Consider the following 16,254-nt stretch of genomic DNA (forward strand, 5'->3'; position numbering starts at 1 on the left):
TAGGCAGAATCTGAAGAGTTAAAAAAAATGACGTGTACTAAATTTCATTATATAGAAGATTAAAAGTCATTCACTAAATTCCACACTCTTGTAAATATAAGGCCTGATCCTCACCTGAAGTAAATTGGCATAGAGCTATTGACTTCACTGGTGCCACTGCAATTAATATCAGCTGAGCAGAAGTCCATTTTCTATAGCGACATTTTAGTCTCTTCATGACTCATTAACTTGACCATATACTCCCTGTGAACCTGATCTAAAACCTGTATCTCAATTACTTGATCATCCTGAAGAATAGTTAATTAACAACTGCATGCTTAAAAAAAAAAAAAAAAAAAAGAAAGAAGAGGAGTTATATTTTGATGTTTTCCATTTGGCAGGGTATTACGTTATGAATAATATAATATGCATTTCAAGATCTTGTTAATTTTGATGTGATAATGAATGGGAATTCCTAGTGGAATTTTTTGTCCAGAAATATGAATGGTATTAGCTCAACAGTTATATGATTAAGGAATAAGACCTGCTGAGGCAGGCACTACTTGGAGATGATTGACTGCTTTAATTGATTGACATCCAGAGGTAAAGCCAAGGGCACCAATTTACAGATCAGGTCAATTATCTCCTGGTAATGCCCACTGGTATGTCTTACTGCTATGCTAATATTAACTGTTATTGAAACATTTTAATGAGTTTTTAATTTAAAAGTGGTAAATTTAAAAAGGGTGAACATTAAATTATTCAACTTGAAATAATGGGAACAGAAATATTCTGCTTTGCTAATAGTGATGTAAAAGTTTTGTTGTGCATACCAATACTTCTAGAGATCGTTTTAGTTCGTCTCCTGGCGAAGGCAAATTTAGTTTGGCATTTGATAAAACCCCATGATGCGGAAGCACAGAATGCCTGGGAATCACCTGAGCAGCTCCCAGAGCCTGGGCAATAACCACGGACTGCCACATCCACCCGTTAGGTGGGAAGCCACCCCGGGGGCAGGACGATGTTAAAGGTCTCCTCGCGGAGGCAGTGGGAGGTGCTCGGCTCGACCCCGGCTCGGGGTCTCTAGCGGGAAGGGAGCGGAGCACAAGGCTGGGCACGTTTCTCTAGGGCAGACACGCGTCCCCCCGAGAGCAGCACGGCCGGGCCCTGCCACCCAGCCGTCCCCCGCGTCCGCCACGCGCTACTGAGGCGCAGGCACAAGGCGCTGCGTGGGAACCCGGCTCTGTTTGCTGTTCTTGACAAGATCTCACTCCTGTAATTTAACCCAGTCTTCGTCAAGGAAGACTTAATTTCAAAGAGCTCTTTACAGAGGAAGGGCTGCGAGTCCTCCGGCGCCTTTTCCCACCCAGCCCGCTGCCCCGCAGCCTGCGGATGCTCTTCTGCTCCAGGCTGCCCAGCAGTGCTGGCAAGGTGGGACGTGTGTCGGCACTTCAGCTCGTGCTGTGCAGGAGCACGGGGAGATGTGGTGTGTTGGGTCTCAGGAGTGCACATAGCTGCTCCGAGGGCCAGGCGAGAGAGGGAGGGAGACCATTTGTTAACGTTGTCGAGGGGGAGAACGATACGGATGCAGTTACCACGTGAGAATGCAGTGACAGCCAGGAAGATCCAGGTTATAATGTCCTCTGTGAGCAATCAGTTGACTCCTCTAGAGCACAGGATCTGGTAGAAACAGAGAAATAAGACTCTTAGACATGCGTTGAAAAATAAAGGGTGCGGATGGTTTAGGCAGTTACTGAAACATACTGAAGCTTTTTTTTTGTGTAAGACATGGAAAAGAACAGCTGCGTATGTTATATCCAATAGACAGGAACCACTTTTCAGTCATGTAGCCTCAAAGAAAAGTTTTAGGAAGGCTTTCGGGAAGATAAATTCATGGTCATGAAATCTTGTCCAAGGAAAACCAGGGTTAAACAGATCTAGGAGATCCTTCAAGAAACAGTATTAAGAGCACAAGTGCAGAGTGTTCCTGTGCAAACAAAAGAGAGTAAGGGTAGTAAGAAACCTGTTTAGCTAAATCACAAGTTTTTCACTTCAAACACTAGGAAGAGTATGCCTTCAGACACTGGGAAGAGGAGGGGAGAGTAGACTTAAAATCAAAGATTTGTAAGTATAGTGGGATACAGTTAGACCAATGCAGAAAACGTGATGCAGCTGGGACATCAGTGGCCTGATGAATTTCCTTGTAGTTCCTATAAGAAATGAGAGTAATCACAGGGCTTCTGGAAATGGAGATTGTGTCACAGGGCTACAGCCTAACAAATAGCGTTAGGCTGTTAGACATACAGTGTTTTAGTAAGGCTTTTGACATCATCCCACATGCTATTTACATCTGAAATCTAGGAAATTGATTGAAAAGCCATAACTGCTAGCAAAATGAAGGGAGGGTTAAAACTAGTGGGCTTTCATGGGAATCTGCTGCAGGCCCTGTACTTTTCAGTATTTTCATTAGCTGCGCGGATCATGTAGGCTGTAGTATCTCCAACACTGGGGTGCTTAAGAAGATGTCACACAAGTATCTGTCAGGTGTGACACAGAACAGTTGATCCAGCCTTCAGGCAGGAGCATGAATTAGGTGACCTCCGCGGTCCTTCCAGTCCCATCCTTCAGTGCCTTGCATCAAAATATTTTAAGTTAATATGCCAGAATTTAAACTGGAATGGCTGAGGGAGAGGAAAATACCCTTTCTTGCCAATCCTATTATGTGGGCTGTAACCTCTAGCAGAAGGGTGGGGGGAGCAAGGGTTGCAGTAACATCTTAAATCACCACTGTAAGACTCAACAGAGCTCATCTGTCAGCAAGTCTTGACAGGATAGTCCTAAAGAACCTAAACAGGACTAGTAGACTAGGTGGTTTTTCCCTTGTTCTTTTTTTTTTTTTTTCCCCCATTCTCCCTCTATTTATTCTCTCTGTCAGCCCTTATTTAAGGGAAGACAAACTCAGTTATGCTCGAGTTCAAATGAAACTTTCCAACTTACAAAGTTTCATTGAGTACCAAATGATGCCGAGCAAGCTCGCCTGTCCCTGCCTGACATAACATTGTGCGACTCCTGTCCCTGAGACCGGCACAAATACCAGTTATCAATCTCATAGGCAAGGGAAAGTTAAATGAAAGATTGAGGGAAACGTGCGTGATGACAGACTAGCTTTGCACACCCCTGTTGGGTGTTGCAAGCTGCTCAGTCGTACTAAAAGTGCAGCTGTAACATGAGATGTAAATAGCTTTTACATTATTGGGGGTTGGGGTCAGTACCTCAGACTGTCCATAAAAAAAGACTTTTGCAGATGTGGTGTGTGGGAACCGGGGAACTTGGTCTCCTCATCACTTTCCTGCTCTCTGGTTTCCCTAGCTGGGGTGGTAAACATGCCCCAGCCCTTGTGAGTGCTCTGAGCTGAATAGATGGAAACAACTGTTTGAGAGCTAAGGATTTAATCATGCTACAAGGGTTAAAAAATGCTACTGGTAGCCTTTCCCAAGGCTTGAAATACACGTTTATACAACGTACAATAAGAACTCAGAGTTACAAAAGAGTGAAATTATACATCTAGCACTATGCTGAGTGTGGATTGTATAAATAAAAGCTCTAAATAGTTTCAATTCCTTATGTATGTTTTCAAAATACCCTTTGTTAATGCTCTTGAGTTTGGAATAACTTTTATGGGCAAGGGATTAACAGTGATGTGAAGATGAATTTCACACCCCTCTTAATCCGTGCCATGAAGTTATTCAAAAGTCAGTGAAAGATCAGTTCCAGTTCAACCCACACTGATGCCCTAATCTACGTGCTGTCATCAGGCAATAGTGAGTTTGGAACATGCCATATGGGAGCCTGGCAGATGTTGCACAAACTGCCTTTTCCTTCCTGCTTCCTGGGCTTTTCGTCAGTCATACACTCTGCCATGGCAGCGTGCAGGAACAGGATCATTATCAACCTCTTGGTAATTGCTCTAAGATTGCTTCATTTTGCCTATTGCACATTCACAGGTCTCTGCAGTGTTTGTTATTTTCCATAATCCAGCCACGTATCAGAAATTATACTGCAGTACTATCCCTATTGCTTCTGTTTGTAGCAACAAGAGTTCACTGGCAACAACTATTGCCAGTGGCTTTGGGGACAAGTAGTTTTCCAGAGACTACAAAATCCCAGCTAATGCTCCTTTGGGGTGTGGTTAAAACAGGATCCATCAAACCATACAGTATTTTGCCTTTTTGGACTGCACATTGGTGGGGGAACATCTGGGTGGTGTTTGCAGGAAGGCACTGGTTACACCAGCCCATGCACCAAGCCAGCCAGATGCCACCCAACGTTGTGCAGAAAGCCATGGTCAGCATAAAACTGAGCCTGAGTTAATAAGCCTTGCTTAGATTATTGTGCATTAACATGTCTACACAGCATTTACATTGGATGTGGTGGCGTGAGGATGAGCAGAGCAGACACACATCCACCTGGAGAGGAGCACACAGACTTTACTGAGGTCCCTCTCTCTGGTTCCTTGAATCGATCGTTGTCAAGGATGCACGGTTTCCTAGAGGTGCAATGCTGCTTTCTAAAACCAATTTCCTTTGCTTACTAAACTTATAGGTTTACTTGTGTTTCATCCTCTGGATGGAAGTAGACTTCCCATTTCACCATGCCTCTAAATTAGGTTGTCATCTTTGTTGCTGCTTTTTATTTATATACAAATGGGCTTCAGATAGACATGTTCTATCAAGATCAATCTATGATAAAACAGAGCTTTCGATAAACCCTTTAAGTTTCTCAAACTCAGGTATTTTGAACTAGTTTTGGGCCTCGGTCCTGTGGTAGTTGCTTCCCTGATGTCAGCTGAAATCACGTCTGGATGGAGTTTTCTACAGTATCAGGTGCTTCTGCAGAACAAACGGTCTATTCCAGTGACAAACATGACTGGGTGATCTTACATCCCATTGCAAAGTATTTATTTTCTAGATACGAAGAAATGCAGAAAAGCATCAATCTATCTTTGATGAGTGTCTAAGAAATGAAATAGTGTAGTACAGTGAGTTCATGTAATACAGATATATGTATCTCAAAATACATGTCAATCAGATGAGCAGGAGGTAATGTCACTTCCTTTCAAAGGTTGGAAGGACAGTGTGTCCTACAAGAAAACAGGCATTGCTGATTTGTGCCAAATCTCATACTGTTGTAGCAGACTGGTTTATTTCATTTAGCTTGATCACCGAGCAGTTTACCGTTCAAATCACTCGAGCTGTAAGAAAAAAGAGAAAATACACCTCCTGCATGTATAGGCAATTTGTGCCAAACTATTCAAAAGCAATATAGGTTGTCAGCAAACAGGGCTATTTGCTGTGTGCTGGTATCTGCTGTATGTCGCATATTATCTGTAACAACTCTGCAATTCGTTCTTTCACTCTTGTTCTCTCTCTTTCATCACATTAGATTATGTAGAGGCACTTCAAGGTAAATTTTTAAAACTGTGTGGGAGATGCATGTTGGAGAAAAACTAAGAAGCAAATATCTTGAATGTTTTTTAGCACAACTCCATCTGACACCTATTTTGACAACTTACCTGCTTATGTCACCTCTGTCTCATGCTGCTGTGTTGAGTCATACTGTGTTATCTCAGAATAACATATTTTGGAGCCAGGGCTGCCTTAAAAAATGCCACACGCTTAGCAATTATAAGATAGGCTTCTCTGCATAAAGAATATATGGGGTGGATGATTTCTGTTCAGCCACCTCCACAGCACTGCTGTGTGTGTGGTGTTACACTGCGATGAACCCGCTCGGTGACACCGCACACTTGGGGAAGCTCAAGGTCAAGAGACTCGTTTGCATGGCGAGTGCAACACCCCTTGCTGAAGTACTATTCCGCATTGCCCCCACTGATACATCGTACTGCCAAACTGCTTCTTCCAGATCATGCAAGATAACAAATCAGCTAAGAACACTCAGAGATGACAGTGATATAAAATATTAATATGGCCTTATAGAAAACAATCTATAGGCTCTTAGAGCAGCTGTGATTTTGTTCTGCAGTTCACTGTATTAAAAGAGCACATTCAACTTGCAATCTGGCCAGTTTCAAAAGCATGTTACCTGTAGGCTTCCTGATGATTTACAGCCACAAATTATTGGGTTTTTTTCTGTCACTGTATATAGAGGAGGAGCCAGAGAGAGAGAAGTGCTAGAACCAAAGAGAAAGTAGACTGAAAATATAGAGTGAAGCTGTCAGATACAGAAGATAGTCCAACAGGAGGAAATAAAAGGAATTCCTCCCTCCCCTCTCTTTTCCTTAATGGCTCTTCCTTACTGTTTCCCTTTACGCATGGAGGTGCGTGTCTGTCATGAGAAAGGGGAGGCAGAGTGCGGCCCTTTCAAAACTCAGAGGAGGAGGGACAGCCTGAGGGGCTGGCTGATGCCTCCCTATCCCAGTCACCATGTAGCTCCAGCTGGTTTGGGTTTTTTGGGGTGAGAGACCATGGGGCAGGGGGGCTTCAGTAATTCACTAGGATGAGATACATGTCTGGCATTTTTCAGAATTGATAATTAGTTACTGAGGGTACATGGAGATGAATACGCTGCAAAGATGGTATTAGATCTTTTGTGCAGCACAGGCTTTGACTCTACAACTGGCTGTACTGAACAGAAGGAGTCTCTCTGACTCCATTCAGCTGTCGATCAGGCCATACCCATGTCCAAATGCCAGAGCTGTCTGGCCAACTTGCCTGCTCACATTCTTGAGGGAAGTGTGATACGTGAGACTCCTCGTGGAATTTGGAGCCCGAATGCTTGTTAAGTACCAGAGCGCTGGTCCCGCTGCACGCCTTCCTGGTGTTTAAGGCGTTAAGGACTCTGATGTTACGATGTTTTGAAGCTGTGGAGAGAGAAAGTACAGATGGTAGAAAGGAAAAAGCTTAGGGATTTTGATTAGCAGTCATCCCTGTTGTAAAATGCATCCATCTCCTACGGATTACTCCCAGAGATGATATAACTGCTCTAACTAGGTCTGCAGTATAGATGGGAAGGAGGAAGGAGTGCTCAAAGGCTGAGCTTTCCTTTTGGGCCTGTAACGCAAGAGCCAAGGCATTCCTGGCATTTAGGGATTTCCTCTCCTCTGGAGGCCTGGTGGACCTGGGAACGGGCTGTATGCTGCAAAGGCGTTGTGTAATGTGTACTCCTCTTGCAGCTAGCCACCTCGGCAGGAGGTGTAGGCTGAGCAGGATAGGGCTCAGCATCCTGGCACACATCATGAGTTTAGCTGGTGTCAGCACAGTCCCCTGGCAAGACAAAATACAAGCATCAGATCACATTTATGCACCCAGCTTGTACCTGCCCTGCCAAGCTTGCACGGCAGCACTTGCTGCTAATAGGTTTGGGGACACCAAGTGGCAATGGAAATGCATTGACTTACTACCATGGATGAGCTTTGCAGAGACAAAACATGTTTGTTTTAAACCAGCTCTGTACTTCAGTAAGATCATTTTGGAAGACAAACGCATACATATTTCTGGGGTGGTTTCTGCTATGTTACTTTAGGTGGATTTTCCTGGACAACATCTTGCCTAAAGCTATGCAAGACAGCACATGGTGTAAGAGGCAGCTCCTGAGCTGAAGAGCATCGGGCATGTGATACAGCATACAGGCCCTTGAGTAATGTGCTAAGGAGACAATTATCTCGTATGAACAGTACACGTCTGATTGCATGTAGAAGATTCCTCTGCTGCACAGTAAGGACTGAAGTCCCAATACAGGAGTCACAAAACCAATTGAACATGTGGCTTCCACCTGATCTCCCTAGCATTTCTTTGTGCAGGACAGTAATGGCAAGATATTGCATGGTGGATCTGTAGCTGGTAATAAGAAAGTTCACCAGACCAAGGAACTGGAACATCACTTGTGTAGCTTAGTAGCAGATCATTGACCTAGGAGGATGGAAAGCCACCCTGAACTCTGCCAAGGGCTTGTCCAACTAAAATTTATTTATTATTGCAGATTTCTTGTTTGTACTTGGGCTTTGGCTGGCAGGGAGGGATAAGGGAAGCTGCAGGCCTACTGTCAGTCTTTTCCTCTCCAAATACTGGTCTAGCTCCAGTACTGCTGGGGGCAGGCACAAGGTGGTCTCCCAAGTTTTGGACTCTCCCTGAGGCTCTCTAGCCTTTCCTGCACATCTGAAGTTCTTGCTTCCATGTCTAAGCCTTGCAAACCCTGTAAAATGGGATCTTTAAAGTAGAGTCCTGTGAAATATGACAGCTTCAAGTAAGGATGAAACACTGTCATTTCTTCCCTGGGGTTTAGACTGCAACAGCTCAGACACGGCAGAGCTCGTGGCCAAGCCGCAGAAGAGGCAGCTCGGCGGCAGCTGCCTTAACAACACGGTCCCACCAGCCCTGGCCAGTGCATCCCGGCACCAGCCTGCTTAGCTGCTGAAGCACTGGGAGTGTGGTGGGTGCAGGTCAGCCCCCCTGCTCCTCCCCGAGTGCACCCAGACCACCTGGCACCTCTGCCTGAGAAAATCCGCCCATCTCTGTCTTCTGCTGGCAGCACTCGAAGACTTGAGGGGCGGATGCTGCTGAAAGTTTATCTTGGGATCAAACACCAGGTGTTATAAAGGTCATTAATGTTTTCCAAGTAACGTTCTGTTTGCTTCTCAGAGCCTCTGCCAAGTTTCTCTGAGGTGTGTTCATAAAATGCTCTGGATGTCTCATACAATAAAAAAGGTAGCAGGTTTCTAAACCAATTTGTGATACATCAGTAGCATCTCAGAAGAGCATGTTCTTATTACTTGGAGTTGTTCAGGTTCACTTCCTCACCAACAGAACTCTTGGAATTAAAAAAAAAAAAAAATAAATATATATTGTTTATATTTTAGCAGTTTTGCAGATTTAGGAGTGTTATATTAACCAAAACATGCCCTGGCTGTTAATTTATGTTTCACAATCTATTCCTACCAAATGTTATTTTTATGATACAGTGATCTTCTGACGTGTATCGCTTTTGGCTGGTATTCCTCTGGCAATCAATTCAACCAATTTAGAAATTCAGAAGAGAATGCAGGATTACTTGCAGAATGGATGCACCGAAAGCCATTGTTCTAGTAGCAGTCGATCACATAACTAAAACAGGTCAGTTAGGGATGGTGAAGATACTGTTTTGTTTCATTTTAAAATATGTGCCCAGACTTGATACATTTTCCAAATTACCCTACGTAAACAGTCTTATGTAGTGTTTGGTGACCTATATATTCAGTCTTTTTCATTTCTGGTGGGCTAAGGCCAATGGGAGAAAATTGTTTACATACCCAAAGCCATATTCTCTGCTTCTAATTAGAGTGTGTGCACGCATTGCCTTCAGCTGCTGTCCCACGCTCGTTCCCTTACCCCCCTCCCCTAAGTTTTTGTCGCCTCTAACTTTTTGTCTTCTGCCTCAACCTCTTTCAGTTGGAACAAGGCAGGTTGCTTTAACAGTGCCAGTACTAGGTCCTTATTAATGTGGTTCCCTGTGACCAAAATGAGTTAAGGAGCAATTATATGAGCAGCCAAGCAAGCAGATGAGAGGGGATAACAACTTGCAGCAGAGGGATGTGGCGAGCAGATGGAGGATGGGGCAAGCACCTCTTCAGGTAGGATAGCTGTAACCAGACGGGCTTTATAAACACAGTCTTAATTGTTACCTACTTCGTATCAACCAAGAAAAGAGGGAGGTGAATTAGGTGTTCACGGCATGGCATTTTTTAATCCACACACAAGATCTTGGGAGTTGACTCTTCAACTGAATCTGCTTATGCTAAATATGTATTTATGTATGTATATTCAGCCTAGTTGCCTGCAGTATTATTTTCTGAGCAGCTTTAAAATTATTCCTGCCTTTCTCATGTTGAGATTTGAGAAGTGAATACTGTGTCCTTTAGGAACACTCCTGCCAGTGGAGCATGCAGGGAGGGCTTCGACATGCTTGGCCACTAACAGGGTGTTCTTCAAATAAAGCTGCAGGTTGCATTAGGCTTCCATCATCCTAGATTTTGTTGCAAACTGTTCTAATTACTGAGTCACTATCGTATCATCAGAAATATATTCTACCTACTGATTTTCAACTGCAAATTACCTCTTTCTATGTATTTTGTAAAATAGGAGACAAAGACCATGTTCTATAGCAGCAGTCTTAGGGACCTTATTTGTCCATGTCAATCAACTCTGCAAAATGTATTTTTCAATCAGAGGATCTGTCTTCAGAGGAAAAAAAGCAAAACCAGTAGGATCCAAACCTAAATAATTAAGGCCAGAGGCTTAGCTAGTGTGAACAGGAATATTGAAATCATGGGATACATAGCAGATGTTACCAGCTCAACATCAGCTTTTTAAATTTTATAGCTGTGATAGAAACACTGACCTTATGTTACAAATAACAATTAGAGTTTTCATACTGTTGTTGGCTTACTCATTCTCTTTTCTCTTTCTCTTTTGTTTTTATTTTCTTCTTTTTCTTCCTTTTTTTCCCCCTTTTCTTTTCTTGCTCTGTTGAATTATTTTATTAGAGTTCAAGATCTGGACAAGTCAGGCATTCCTGATAAACCTGTGTTACCAGCACAGCATTTAGTCATAAAACCTCAGAACAAAGGGAATGAAAAGCATATTTCACAATATTTATTTCCTGCAGGTCTTAGAATAGACCAATATCCTTCCTAAACTTCTTTGCAAGCATACAGGTATAATTTGGATGAGTTAAATATAGAGACAAGAGGTCATGTTTCAGCTACATGAAAGAGGTTTATATTGTCATTTCAGAATGGAAAATAGAGTATGCATAAAAATATGTACTACAATTTAAAGAGCAATGTTAAAGACTGTGTATTGCCTAAACCGTTGCTGGACTGCTCAAAATATTGGCTGGCAGAGAGAATGAAGGAGGTGGCTTCAGCAAACACAAAGTCTGTATTACATGATATTTAAAAAGAAATATAATAAGTATCTTTCAATACATAATAAGTCTCTCTGATTAAATTCGTGCTCAGTTTCTATTTAACCTTTCGACCCAATTAAGGAAAAGTTAGGTTGAAATAGTAAAGATGCATTTCTTTGAGCGAGGAGTTTTATCCTGAGACAGGAAGACTGAGTTTAGAGGAAGGCTGGAGAGATAAATTGGGAGCCAGCAGCACATTTATGGGGGTCTGGCTCCAGGATGTTGGCAGAGGGTGTGCTTACTGCACCCATAGCTGCAAAGGGATGCTCACGGCAGGCTGGAGGATAATGTACCCTGCCCGAGAGAGCCCTGCTCTACAGTTGGATGTGCCTGAAGAGCAGAGCCTCTGTGTCAGGATATTTTCTGTATGCAGAGAGAAACTGAAATGACAGGCAAAACACGGGCCAAAGGGGAAACTAGACAGAGTAAATGAGAGATGAGATTGAACTGGAGCAGTCCAAGAAAAGAGCATCTTTTTCAGACATGGGAATGAATGGTTAAACTTTAAGATTGGACTCCTTGCAGTTGGCTTGAGCTCGGTAAGGAAAATAGATTTAGTAAGTTAAAGAGGAATAGAGCCACTGTATGCTCAGAATAAATTTATCAAGTTTTTGACAGAAGGCCTATTTACCATTGAATCCCCGCTGCACAGAGGTGAGCCCCACCCTGGTGCATGATGGAGCTGCTCCATCATTTTAACTGCTCTGCAGGGGCAAAGCTACGAGAGAAAACTGAGAATAGCCACGGAGTGCAAGGCACTGCTTTTAACTTTCTCTGAAAGTTACTCTAAAAATAAAGATGATGAGGTAAAGGTAAGGTAAAGAGACTTGCTCAGAACGGCAGGGTGCTGTGCATGCATTTTGAACACGAAATCGGAGTTCTTTGCATGGTCTTTCTGTGACATGGCTTGGGGGAATGCTATCCCAGGTACGAAGTGAGTAGACGCGGTAGCTGTTTGGCAGGGTCGCGTGATCGAGTTTGCAGGGACTGTGGACTGAACTGCGGTGCTCTGCCCTGCGTTATTCAGCTGACAGCCATGCAGGTGCAAAGAGGGTGCCACCTGAGAGCTTGTGATTTCTCTTAGGAACCCAACAAGATGCAGCTACAGCCGATGGTGAATCCTCTGCCCCATAATCCCTGCCTGCTTTTGTTTGCTCTTGTGCAGACCTACCATTCTAGCATGCGCATGTGCATATGTGTGCACGTGCATGAGAGTAAATGTTACTGTTAATTGCATCACACAAGTTGTGTTCTGTTTCCTATCTGATGCAGTTTGAGACTAGGAAAACCAGCTAATATTATCAGTTATGTAGATTCTCTGAAATCCTGCACTTTGTTTGCTACGTGTGGGCTTTGGAAGTTAGAATATTACCTTAAGGGTAATTTCCTTGATGCATAGTTAAAATCAGTCACTTTTATAATCTGTCTTCATCTATGTGAATCTGACTTGGCACAATTAGTTGTAAGAGCCACAAAATAATTGCCTATGAGTGACAGATTTTTTATTTTTTTTTTCCTTTAACTCATCACTTAAGAGATGCTTAATTGTGGAGCCTGTAGCAGGCCTCACGTTCCTTCTGCTTCTCAGGACTTGGTCTGCAGTTGCCAGTAAGCAGGAGTCAAAGTAGACTACAACCACTTCAACAGCTTCATAAGTGCTAGCAAATAAGTATAAGCTGATAAAATAATAAATCTTCACTTGGCAAGCAGCAAAGGAGAAGGTTAATGAAACTCATTGGCTTGAACTGGAGTTTCACCGACTCCTACTGACCTAAAGACAGCATCTATAATGTGAAGGGAATATGAAGCTTTTGGGAAACAGAGAGTACTTGGGATAGAACCGCGATCTTCCAGAAGGACAGTGAAGTATTTCTGTTTCAGAAAGGAAGGAAGTTGGTTAAGCAATATTCCCAACCCAGGCCACACGGTCTGCTCTTGGCTCTGCTCTAGCACCTTCTCCAAAGGATAGACCTTTACAGAAGCTTAAAAGTGCCAGGGAAATGTCTCTGGTCCTTCAGCTGCAGAACTAGCTGCTTTTCCTTCTGTATGCACTGAGACGTGTAGGCATCATTTGCTTCCTGCTGACATCCCCCTGAGAGATATCTCTCTGTTCTGAGCTAGGGACAGCCGTGCTGCGCTGCACGCCGTGTCGGGGATAACGGGGCCTCCAGAGCCTCTGCTCTCCCTCCGGGCACACAGGAGTCTCCCATTCATTCATCCATTCATTCATTCATTCCACCTCATAAAAATATGTTGGTGTGGGAGGCTGGGATCACACCCAGCTTGGCAGAATTATCAGGTTCTGAAGGAGAAAAGAAGTTCACAAAGTGATACCACGTCAGACCTATGTAACCCTGTAATAACGATCCTGCTATGTATTATTTTGCAATAGCACCCTAGCAACCATGTCAAATAGAAAAAAAAAAAAAAAACATGAGAACAAAGAGCGCACGTTAGAACTACCCTGAAGCATGTCTGAATTAATTATGTCTCTTAATTTTTTGGACAAAAATCAGGTGCTTATTTCATTATTTATAGCACAAAATCAAAACACGACTCTTTTATTTATGATGATACTGATACTGCCCAGATTGTGTTGGTTTTCCTGCTATCAACATCAGCTCTGAAAAACTTGACATCTCTCCATGCTTTCAGAGAACAAGGAATGAAATGGCTTTTCCCTAAACTGAAACTGTAGCTTAGAAATTTTTAAAAAAAAAAAAAAAAAAAGGAAACAGAAGTTTGTGTTATGAGGGGAAAGAGTATTTTAAACTTTTACCAAACATGGTAAATAAATCATAATAACTATATGGACTGTACACATCAAAGTAGTGCAAACTGTTAACCAGTTAATCTTGAAAACACCTCTGTGAGGCAAATAAATTGGCTACTATGCTAAACAAGTTGTGGGAAACTTAGATTTATCAAAGTGAGTACTTACCTTGCAACCCAAAAAGGAGTTATGTGCCATCATTTAAGCTTCCTGAGATGATTAAATACACTTTTAAAAGACATGATGACATGATTTGCCAAGCAAGTATTATCTGCAGAATTAAATTTTGTATGGAAAGGTAGTGTATTCTCCAAGCATTTGAACAGGAGCCTATGCACATCGTTAACTTCAAAATAGCTCATTTATTTTCATAGTTCAGTTCCCTTTAGCAAATAAAATGCAGTTTGGCAAGCTGTGTAACATAAAACATGCCTGTAATCTGCATGTAACATACAACCAACAAATTTTTAAAAATGGGAAGTCTGACCCACAGTTATGTCCCTCAGGCTTTTATATCAGCAGAACTGTCCTGCGATCAAAGCTGTTCTGCTTTAAAACTAAAATATTGTAGTGATGGATGATTCAGGTCCCTAATTTAGTGATATGAGCCAACAGAATTTGCAGGGAGTCGTTCCTTTCCAAAGTTGGTTTAGTGTTTCAGAGGCTCCTCCTGTTTAATCAGAATGTTTGCACTTATTATTATTTTCACCCATCTCTCAGTCCTCATTAATATTAATCCTTGCCTCCACACTGACATGAGCTGCAGGAACTGTAGCAGTGCTGCTGCAGAGTAATTGTGTTTATAACTGTAAATACAATTGATTGCTGTTTCACCATATGAGCATGAACTTACGCATATAGGATCTATTACATTGTGAAGAAATGTTTTAAGTGAATTCCAGTGTCAGCTAAATTGATAGTTAAAGGTATGAAATTCAGCACTGATAAATGGAAATGCTTTTTAACACAACATATGATTTAACTGTGGGCCTGTCTGCCACAGCAAATTGTTCAGACTGAGATTTAGGGTTCAGATTTAGATGCTTATGTGGAAATCAGAAGTACCTAATGTTATAATTAATACAACAAATAGTGAAAATGATATTGAACCTCGTGTTCTAGGATGAAAATCAGTCTCTAACTACTAGAGATCAGGATATGAATCCAGGCTGTTTACATCTGCCCAATAATGTACTTTTGCATTTCTCCTGACGTATGAGGGTACTGATCAGCGTCAAACAGCAGCTACTTTGGTTCTGACGCAGAACTGACCATTTCCAAAGGTGCTTTCTTACACTCTTCGCAGTGGGAAGGTGTTGCTCGTGCTGCGATAGCACTCCAATTCTTTAGTCCAGGCTCAGAACAGCAAGGTGGAAAGGTCTGCAAACATATGACATCATACCATTCTTCCCCCAGAGACCCCATTTAACTCTCCTCACTGACCAGCTCTATTCAAGTTCAGCCTGATTACTACTTCAGTAAATTTAAGATTTGAGACTGGTTTGCAAAGCATGTTTACATCCCCCTGTTTCACGTAGGCATGGAGTTGCAGGCCAACATTTCTGAGGAAGATGGTAGGTTGAATGAAAAAGCTTTTGTCCCAATACAGTGTCATGCCTGTTGAGCACAAATGCTTAATAAATATATCCTATGACAGGCATTACAGAAAGAGTGTGTAATTAATGCATAACTTTGGGTCAGCAGAGCACCACTGAAGAAAAATTCATGATTATTGCCAGTTATTACTCTGTGGTTCATACCATGGAGTGGTCTGAGAGCACACAAACTGTATTTATTCCTTTTGTTTAAACCACATGAGAAAATGTTCTCCAGGACTACACCTAATATACTCATTCAGTTCAGAGGACCAGACTAGAGCTAATCTGAAGTAAATCCCCCGAGATAAACACAGTGTGCACATCAAGTGTCTGCAGATCTGCTGCTGCTGGGCTGCACTGTTCACTAATAAAAACCTGGCCTTGACAGGCTTGCTGTTGTACAAGGTGGTTTTTACCACTCTGGTGTAAGTTGCCTGAGGCGGCTTTCCTCTTCCTCCTCCCACATCTTTTAGCATCTTTCTTTTTCAAACATTTTGCCTCCCTCTGCAAAGCCATGAAGACGTTTTATGAATCTCTGGTACAATAACTTGCCTGATAAATATGCTTGAAATGGATTTGGTAACTCACATGGACTGTGAAGTCATAGCTCACAAGTGATGGTAGGTGGTACAGCCAGAAAGAAACTGGGATTTCTCTTCCTGAAAAGATGCCCAATTTTGAAATAATGAGAAATGCACTCATCTTGATGTTCTTCTACTTACCGTTATCCAAATACTCTATATCATTAACTGGTGGCACTCAATGGCCCCCAATGTGCTGGGGAGGTGTTATCTCTTCTTCTGTTTTGTGTAAGCCACGTAGCAAATAATTACAGCTGCTTTTCTTCTGCTACTAAGGAATAGCTGTGAGAGTACCGTGGGTGGAGGGTCAGGGCCAGGTCTAAGTCAGACCTAGTGGTTCCATCAGCCTTTACGCATACCC

The 16,254-nt window shown here is 42.5% G+C and overlaps 1 protein-coding gene across 1 annotated transcript in view; it reads right to left on the reverse strand.

Annotated features, from left to right (window-relative positions):
• Positions 1–1,894: 1,894 nt before the first annotated feature.
• IRX5 (iroquois homeobox 5) overlaps positions 1,895–16,254 on the reverse strand; it is a 35,673-nt gene continuing 21,313 nt past the window's right edge. Inside the window, exon 4 of the mRNA XM_042797829.1 lies at positions 1,895–1,966. Within this exon, the coding sequence (XP_042653763.1) occupies positions 1,929–1,966 (38 nt within the window). The 3' untranslated portion in view covers positions 1,895–1,928. The remainder of the gene's footprint in view (positions 1,967–16,254) is intronic.

The sequence above is a fragment of the Tyto alba genome, unplaced genomic scaffold (genome assembly GCF_018691265.1).
Source record: "Tyto alba isolate M040663 unplaced genomic scaffold, T.alba_DEE_v4.0 Super-Scaffold_26, whole genome shotgun sequence".
In the NCBI taxonomy this organism is placed as follows: domain Eukaryota; kingdom Metazoa; phylum Chordata; class Aves; order Strigiformes; family Tytonidae; genus Tyto; species Tyto alba.